The sequence below is a fragment of the Corvus hawaiiensis genome, chromosome 23 (genome assembly GCF_020740725.1).
Source record: "Corvus hawaiiensis isolate bCorHaw1 chromosome 23, bCorHaw1.pri.cur, whole genome shotgun sequence".
Taxonomy (NCBI): Eukaryota; Metazoa; Chordata; class Aves; order Passeriformes; family Corvidae; genus Corvus; species Corvus hawaiiensis.
The window spans coordinates 6,628,077-6,636,564 of record NC_063235.1 but is presented as its reverse complement, the minus strand read 5'-3'; the positions used below and the strand labels follow the sequence as shown (position 1 = coordinate 6,636,564).

General features: G+C 52.5%; 1 protein-coding gene across 7 annotated transcripts in view; it reads right to left on the bottom strand.

Annotated features, from left to right (window-relative positions):
- Positions 1 to 8,488, bottom strand: part of GRHL3 (grainyhead like transcription factor 3) — a 102,996-nt gene that overhangs the window by 6,259 nt on the left and 88,249 nt on the right. For 6 of the 7 annotated variants that reach the window (XM_048327385.1, XM_048327386.1, XM_048327387.1 and 3 more), the window contains 8 exons: positions 6,673 to 6,859; positions 6,021 to 6,082; positions 4,610 to 4,949; positions 4,322 to 4,401; positions 2,643 to 2,796; positions 2,058 to 2,169; positions 1,790 to 1,884; positions 51 to 209 (listed from right to left, as the gene is read on the bottom strand). In XM_048327385.1, the coding sequence (XP_048183342.1) occupies positions 51 to 209; positions 1,790 to 1,884; positions 2,058 to 2,169; positions 2,643 to 2,796; positions 4,322 to 4,401; positions 4,610 to 4,949; positions 6,021 to 6,082; positions 6,673 to 6,840 (1,170 nt within the window). In that variant the 5' untranslated portion in view covers positions 6,841 to 6,859. The remainder of the gene's footprint in view (positions 1 to 50; positions 210 to 1,789; positions 1,885 to 2,057; positions 2,170 to 2,642; positions 2,797 to 4,321; positions 4,402 to 4,609; positions 4,950 to 6,020; positions 6,083 to 6,672; positions 6,860 to 8,488) is intronic. The other variant, XM_048327383.1, reaches the window with a different exon arrangement.

Below are 8,488 nucleotides of genomic sequence, written 5' to 3'. Positions count from 1 at the left end.
TGGCCCCTGACCAGTTGTTTTTTTTACCTGGTGGGAAAGGGGTGCTGTACCTTGTCACAGAAGATCTTGATCTGGCACACAGCCCGGTGCACCAGCTGGCTGCTGCCACTGCCGCAGTCGTAGGTGTCGATTTGCAGGTTCAGGGGGACACCCTTCACTCCCTTCTGCGAGGAGAAGTCCGTGCTCAGGCAGTTCACCCCAATAAACACCTGCAAACAGGAACAGGGATGCTTGGTGCTGGAAAACTCCTCCTCAGCCAGCAGTGGGAGCAGAGGGCAGGGACAAGAGCAGCTGCTGAGGCTCCTTCCGGCCCTCCCCGGGCCAGCCTGGCAGGGGAGCCCTCGGTTTCCCGCCTGAGCCTCTCCCCCCACACCTATTCCAGCTCTTTGACTCAGCCTCTCCACTCCCAAAATCCTGCCTGGGGATGTTCTTGCTGATATTTCTGATCTTTCATTTGAACAAGGGACCCTCAGACAGCAAAGCCCTGCAGGGAGGGAGGAGGGCAAGGCTGCAGCCTCAGGAATTGCACAGCAGTGCTGCTGCTTAAATAAATATTCATCACACACTGGGCTCTCTTATCACCAGGAGGGAGTTAGCTCCAGTGGGAACTCTGCAAGAAAAGCTGAGCACAGCTATAATCCAAATTGTATCTCCAAGCTGCCAATTCATTGGTGTGACCTTGGAATTCCCCTGGACCCCAGGGACAGATTTGCAGCTGGAGGAGTTCCCAGAGCTCCCTCAGCTGAGGATTTCAGCCCTGAAACCTGATGTCAGCTCGAGTCAGTTCCTAGGAAAGAAAACCACTTCACTGTGGGGTGAAGTTCAGTTGGAAGGAGAGAAGTAACAGGTGCCATGGCCAACCCAAACACCCGAATACCTGACCCCTCCTGTTCCCAGCCCCTGACCCCTCCTGTCTCACTCCCAGCCCTCGCAGCTCTCTGAAGTCTCACCTCTGCCTGCCTCAGGCCAGTGCATGAGCAGAGTTTCTGCTAAGAGTTAAATCCAGCTTTGCTGAGGTGGCCCCAGGGCTCGCCACATACCTGACATATTTCCATTTCTGACAGCTTTGCCTTGAAGACATTTGTTAACCTCTTGGGTTGTAAAAGACCCAGGCTGCCTTTGGGCTTATTGAGATCCCAAAGCCAGGCAAGGTTTTCCCAAGCTTCAGAGACTTGGGGTATTTATGCTTTTCTTTTTTTTTTCTTTGTTACTTCATCTGGTTTTCAATCCCCACTAGACACAAAGTGTTAATGAGAAACTCTGAGGAGATGCAGAAGAGACAGCAGAGCTGCAAAGACCTTGCTGTAATAAACTTCACAGGTTTTAAGGTGAGAAGGGATCTTGAGACCTGCCTGGCTCCCTTCTACATCCCACAAGGCACAGAAGGGTGGTCACTCATGTCTGCACCAACCTGCCTGGAAAGGGGGCTCTTTGTTCCATGGGCTGGGGGTTATTTAAACAGGCTGCAGGTACACGTGAGCAGAGCCCGGAATTGCTGCAAAAACCTTTCTTCAGAGTTATCCATCAGCACTAAGAAAACATCCCTGAGCCAGTCTGGGCTGTACCCAGAGTGTTTATTAGCTCATGGCAGTGTTTAAACACACACTGAGGCACGGTGTCCCGCTGCTGTCCTGCCAGGCAAACACTGCCTGGGGCCGCTGCAGTGGCAGGGTTTCATTTGAAACTCTCTGTGTCTCAGCTGAGCACTGGGGCAGTGTCTGGGATGGCAGGAAGGAGCTGCAGTTTTGCTGAGGATCATTCCCAGCTCCCCTCCACGGGCAGTTTGTACCTTGGCTTCCTCATGGATGTTCCACACGAAGGACAGGGCGTTGTAGGCCAGCTCCTCGATGTTCTGCACCGTGTTGAAGTTCTCCTTGCAGTCGGCTGGAAGGCAGTGAAGGAGCAGTTCATACTGGGGCTGAAACTGGTGACATTCCCAAGGCCTCCCACCCCCAAAATCCTGCCCCTGACTGACTCCCAGACCAAGAGAAGCCCTGGGATGCACTGAAGTGGAGGCAGAAGCTCCCCAGCCCCCCAGGCCTGGCAGCCCCGCGTACCCACGTCGATGACCCTCTGCTTGGCCGTGGGCTGCCGGGAGTGCCAGTGCTTCCAGAACTTCAGCTGCTCCGTGGGGATCTTCTCGTTGTCAAACACAATCATCACCACGCTCTGCAACACAGCCCAGCCCAGCACAGAGCAGGATCAGTGCCTTCCTCACCTTCCACCCTGCACCGCCCTCAGGGCCACGTAAAACATGGGATTTTGTAGCTGGGGAAGCTGAGGTGGGCAAGGGAAGGGATTTGGGCACAGCCATTTGGCACTTTCGTCTCAGGGGTGGCTCCGAGGCCTGGCCACACATCCCAGGAGCAGGATGGGGACCCTGTCCCTGGCTCACAGCTCCTCCCAGCAGGGCCCCAGCCAGCCCTTTGTGCATCCCTGAGCTCCTGTGACAGGTTCCAGCTGCCATGGAGGCTCTGCAGTGCAGCAGAGGATTATCCTGTGGGACTGAATCCATCCCATTCATCACTTTAAGCCAACATGAGCCACAAAGCCATTACTGCTCCCGTTCAGCTCTGTTCCCAGTCCCAGGATGTCCCATTCCAGCGTGTGTCAGCAGAGCTGTCAGCCTGTCTGTTTCTTACCTTCACTTTGTTTGAGGACAAGTGCAAACATTTGCTGTCTCCAGCTGTCCTCAGCGTGATGGGGTAGAACTGTCCTTTGTTGAGGTAGGCCATGGGAGAGTCCCCAGATTTGATGTGAATGGCTTTGGGTGACCCCAGAGTGTATTCAAAGTCACTTGCATGGAACAAAGAGAGAAGGATGAATAAGCACACGCTGCTGTTTCACTGCAAAAGCAAAACAGAGGCCTGAGAGCCTCCACCCGCGGGTTACAGGCTCCAGTTTCTGCTCCATTCCCCACCTCACACACCCTGACACAGCACAGCACATTCTGATCCTCCCCAACACCCTGGGGAGCAGCACTGCACCAACAGCCTCATTTTACCCCTTGGTTTTGGCTTAAAACCCCTGGATGTGACTGCAGCCAGTATTTTTGTGTGGATGGCAACAGAACCATTGCTCAGCCAGCAGCCTAAAGCAAACCACACAAAACCAGGTACCTGTGATGAGACTTCTACAACACCCTAAACTCAGGTTCCTGTCTCCAAATCCATACCCATAACTGGCTGAGCCAGGAAGACTCTCCCCTAATGGTCCTGTAGAAGAAGGACCTGCAGGACACCAACATCTGCTTGGACACACAGAACTGGATTAAAAGCTCAGCTCGTGGAACTCTCAGTGTGGTGGGCAGCAACTTCAGTGTTCACAGAAAAGCTTTGTAGTGTCACACAGAGAAGGTGTCACTGCTGGAAAGGGAATTTGAGAGAAGAGCCTGAACTCAGAAGCTCTTGGACCTTCAGTAGCACCTGTGAGCACTGAAACAATGAGGCCACAGCTGGTTTCTGCTGTGAGGAATCCGTGCAAGCCACCACCTGTACAGGAGTCTTCACTCAGACCCTTCAAGTGCCCTGTTTAGTCACCAACCCATCTTCTTCCTGCTCCACCTCCTGTGATGCCATCTCTGAAGATGGGCTTGGCAGCTCCTCTTATCTGGAGCCAGGAGAGCCAAAGAACTTCAGTGCACAAATAAACAGTGAGCAGGGAGCCTCTGGCTCGGGGAGACGCTGCTGTCTGTGTGAACATCCCCACGTCTGACAGCTGAGTCACCCAGTCAGCTGACTCAGGAGGCAAATAAAAAGTGGGAGGTGAAATAATGTTACCTGCTGGGAGGTTTGATGCAGTATCTGGAGCAGCAAAGCTCTGCCTGGCAGAGGGGTGGAAAGGAGGAAGAAATCCCTCGCGTGTTTTAGGAATGAGAGGCAGTGGCACCCTCTAAAATCAAGGCTGACTAACAGTGCTAAGTGAGAACCTAAACCTTAGATTAGGGGAGGCTGATGATCACCCTCATGCACTGCCAGCCTCCTTTTCTCTATCATTTACCCCATTCCAAGTGGCTTGTGGGAAGATGCTGCAGCCACCTGGATCCCTCAGGGTGCCCATGAGATGTGACAGCAGCTGGCCCTGGATTTACCCCAGTCTGGGCACAGAACAATCCCTGCTCTGGGTCTAAGAGCTCATGGAGCAGCACCTTGCTCTGGAAACACCAGGGAGACACAACTGGTCTCTGCAAAAGCACGGGAGCTGTGACTTGCACTGGTCACTGCCAGGCTGGACTGGGGAGAGGAAAGGGATGCAGCCTTTTCCCGGGAAAGAGACAGAGCCAAGAGTTCCCTGGACCCCCCAGGCCCTGGATTGCTGTTACCTCTTCACTCCCTCCGTGGGGTAGCTCTCGGGGCAGGGTGGCTCTGGCTGGGGTTTGAGGATGTCACTGAAGAGCAGCGTCTGCACACGAGAGGAAACACAAATCAGAACTAGAATCTCTCACTGCTTTGTCCATCCACCTTCTCCCAGCCACCACAGCAGACAAAACATGGACCCTCATTACTTCCAAACTCAACACAGACCCCCGGAAATCCAACAGGAACAGCACCAAGCTTCCAACACAAAAACAGAGCTCCCACTGCCCCCCCAGCCCGGAGCAGCCCCCGACCTCCTGCGGGTCCTCCTTGAAGGTGCTGTCCGGCTGCCAGCGCTGCTGCGCCGGGGCCATGGGCAGGCTCTCAAACAGGGAGTTCAAGGAGCTGCTGTCGTACACGTCCCCCGGGGGCACCAGGAAGTTGTCTGGGGTGGCTTCCAGCTTGCTGGTGCCTGGAGGGAGCAGGGCTGGCTTGTGAGGAGCAGGGACACCTTCGAGACTGAGGCCGTTCTTCTTGGGAGGCTCACAGAACTCCTGGGCCATGGAGACGTTTTCTGACAGGAGCTTCATGAGATGGGCTGAGCCATCGAAGGAGGGGATCTCGGGCTCATAATCCATCCCGTGGCAGTGCCTGCTGGAGAGAGGTCCTGTCTCAGGGCCAGGCAGAGCGGGGCAGCCCCAGTGTCACTGCCAGGAGTGCCTCAGTGTGCTGCTGGCCTGGCTGCCAGGTGACCTTGAGTCAGCCCTGCACAGCTCCTGCTGGGCCTGGGACAGCTGACAGGCCCCTGGGGGATCTCCACCCACAGCTCTCAGTGCACTCAGCAAGAGCCAGAGGTGCTCAGCAGATAAGAGATGATCACAGGGAGTCAGAGAATATGGTTTGGACGTGGTTTGGGGCTGCACATCCAGGGCCTGCATCCACTATTCCTTTATTTAGGCCATCAAACAGAGCAGCAGGGATGATGAGAAAGGTACTGCTGTGTGGGCTGTCCATCATAAGTCTTTTTATGGCTCAGTGATGCTGAAAGTTGATTTTTTAATACCCTTTTTTTAAGGAAAAACAATTATTGTACAAATTAATGAACTCCAGCAGCTTAGGAAGCAAAAACCAAAACCAGCTTAACTCAGTTTGCTTCTGAAGGAGTGAAGTACCACTTGAGGTTTATTCTGTCAAGTGGTTACAAACTGACAGTGCCAAAGTACACAGCATCCAGGAAGGGGAACTGAACTCACAGTGGCAAATGAGCCATTAATTTAATAGTTAATTATCTGAAAACCTCAAAGGACAAATGGGAGTCACTGGAAGAGAATCCTGGGAGAGTGGAACAGAAACCTTCATCAGCCCAGGGAAGGAAAGAGGATTTGGCCATTCCCTTCTTGCTGCCAGTGCTCAATCCTTTTGTCCTTTGCAATTGTGACAAAATAGGAAATAAAGGCAATTTCTTCAGCTGCTGCAAATCAGCACAACCCCTGCAAGCACAGCCAGACAGATGCTCAGGTCTGTAAATGGGTGTAGCTCCATTTATACCTGCTTGGGACCTGGCCTAAAGAATTTTAATGTGTGTCTCAGGGTTAATGAGCTGCACTGTTGCTGGTAATAACACCGTGCTTTGATGTCTATTTTCTGCAAGCTCAGAGCCCCATCCTGCATTTCAGCAGCTGCAGGAGAGTGAGGCAGCTCCAGAGAGCAGGAACTGAAGCCAACCTCTTTCCCAGTTCATTGCGTGCCATCATCCCAGCTGGGAGAATCCTCTTCTCCTTCGGGACCTAGGACAAGGCAGAGCAAAGAGTTTGTTTATTGTTAGATTTTATTAATGGAAAACAGAGCAGAATTAGCCCTGTCTGGGAGCAGGTGAAGCCTCCCAGACAAAACCCTGCGTGAATAACAAACAGCAGAGCTGGGCTCTCCCCTGGGCTGCTGCTGAGTTCCCAGGTAACCTTGGGCAAGCCACAGCAGCTTGTTCTGGGCACGACCTTAAAAGCACCCAAGTGAGTGGAATCATCATTGCTATTGCTTCCACTCAGGGATAAATCAGATCCACGTTTCTCGGAGCTCCATCTTCCAGCAGCTCCGGAAAAATAAAGCTGGTGGGGTGTGCAAGGCTGTTCCAGCCCAACAGCCCTCAAAGCACTGCTGTTCCTTATGGGTAAAAAACCCAGGCTCAAGGCACCTGGGTTCAGTTTTTCCACAAATTCCCTCAAAATGCTGGTTTGTGCCTCAGTTTACCACTGGGGATACTGGTGGCACCGTGTGGTGTTGGGAGGGTGTTGGATAAACAACTCTGGGGGGATCAGTAGAGAGGTTTCCTCCTAAGGTGGCACCAATTGCACACCTGTCCCAGCCCAGGGACACCCACCATGTAGTAGTCGTAGAGGAGGCTGAGGGCAGCCACGCTGTCGTCGTCCCCGTTCACCCTCATCATGGCCTTGGTGGCTGCAGTCAGGGGGTTCTCCAGGTAGGTTTTCCAGGCTTCATCTTCGCTGGTGTAGGGGAATTTCTGGAAGTTCATGGTGTCATTCTTCATCAGACGCACGGATCTAAAACTGAGCCGCACAGGGGAAAGCGGGAATGAGGGAGGAGCGTTTCCCACAGAGTTCCATGAACACAGGAAGGGCTTCCCAAAGGCTCTGTGGAGTGGAGGAGGGATGTTCTCCTGGTCCTGAACTCCCACAGCCTTTGGGATCACCAGCTCTGCTGCTGTGGCTGGGCACAAAATCAGGCCAGAGCCTCTCCAGGGGCAGCTGCACCTCTGCCCCCGCTCCTGCCTGGGGTGGCAAAACCCCATCAGCTGCTCTTCCTCCAGTCACATCCTGCACAGTCACAAAGGGATCAGGAAACCTGGCACAATTCTCCCTTGGATGTGGAGCTCCAGGCCAGGGCAGCCCACAGTCAGACACAGTCACTCAATGCCCAAGTGAAACCAAACCTCATCATTTTCCTTTGCTGCAGTTCATGATTTTGAAATTTAGTTCCAATCCAAATTATTTTTTCCCTATAACTTGTAGACGATTTTACTCAGAGGGAAGCAGACAGGCCAATCACAACCCCCTCCCTTCCACTAGAAAATTCCTGACTGAGGTGAGGCTCGTGGGACTACGTGAGAAGCAACACACCAAAATAATGCCCTGCCTGTCCTCTCTTCTGGCACTTTCTCCAGGTCTCTCCATCTTATGTTAATAAACTGTCAGACACTTAATTACCCAAACATTGGTCATCTTTCCTTTTCCTCCAGCAAACCCTGCCAGCAGCCAGCCCAGCAGTGCCTCCCTGCATTCCCTGGGCATTCCAGGCTCAGAGGTTGGAATCATGGGATCATGGAATTGTTTAGGTTGGAAAAGACCCCAAAGATCATCAAGTCCAACCTTTGACCAAATCCCACCACGTCCACAGAGGCTGAGCCAGCGGACGTGTGGCAGTGACGTGGAAGGTGTGACAGCGAGCCTGCCACACCTTCCTGTCACCTGCACGTGGTGTCACCACCACAGCTCACACCATTCACCATAAAATAAGAACTCCGTGGACAAAAATTCCTTTTTCCTCAAAGTGGAAATTTCCAGAAAGGGAAAGACTGGGTTTTATTAGCAGAAAAGATTTAAAAAATTTTTTTAAATCTCCCAAGTTTCCAAGAGCTGACTGGAGTTAAACCATGACATCACCTGCTGATGTTTTTCCATGGAAAGGCAAAGAAATTCGACAGGAATTACAGCAATGAATGCTACAATTTAATGGCATTTTCATAAGGAATGTGTCATTTTCATTAAGCCACTCTCTGTGTGTTTATAAGTCCTGGTCTAGACTTTTAAGTGAATCATTCCAAGAACAATAATTCCTCTTGGAAAGAACTTGGCATCCCTGAAACTCCCTGTAAGGGTGCTCTGTCACCAGGCACTGCCAGCCTGCATCAAATGCACATTAAACCATGCAGGGATGGCTTTGGGATGCCCCTGGATCAGACTCCAGAGCTCTCCTTGGCTCAGATTCCTGCTCCGGTGCCTCCCCTGCCTAACAAAACAAATTACAGCACAGAATTAGTTTGCAGTTCAGGAATTACAGCTGATTTTCTCCATGAGGCCACCAAGCGCTGCTTCTGCTGTCCTTGTCACCTTTTCCTTAAGGAATACTTTGCTTTTCCCTCCACACCCGAGCTGCACATCAGCACACGCTGTGCCAGC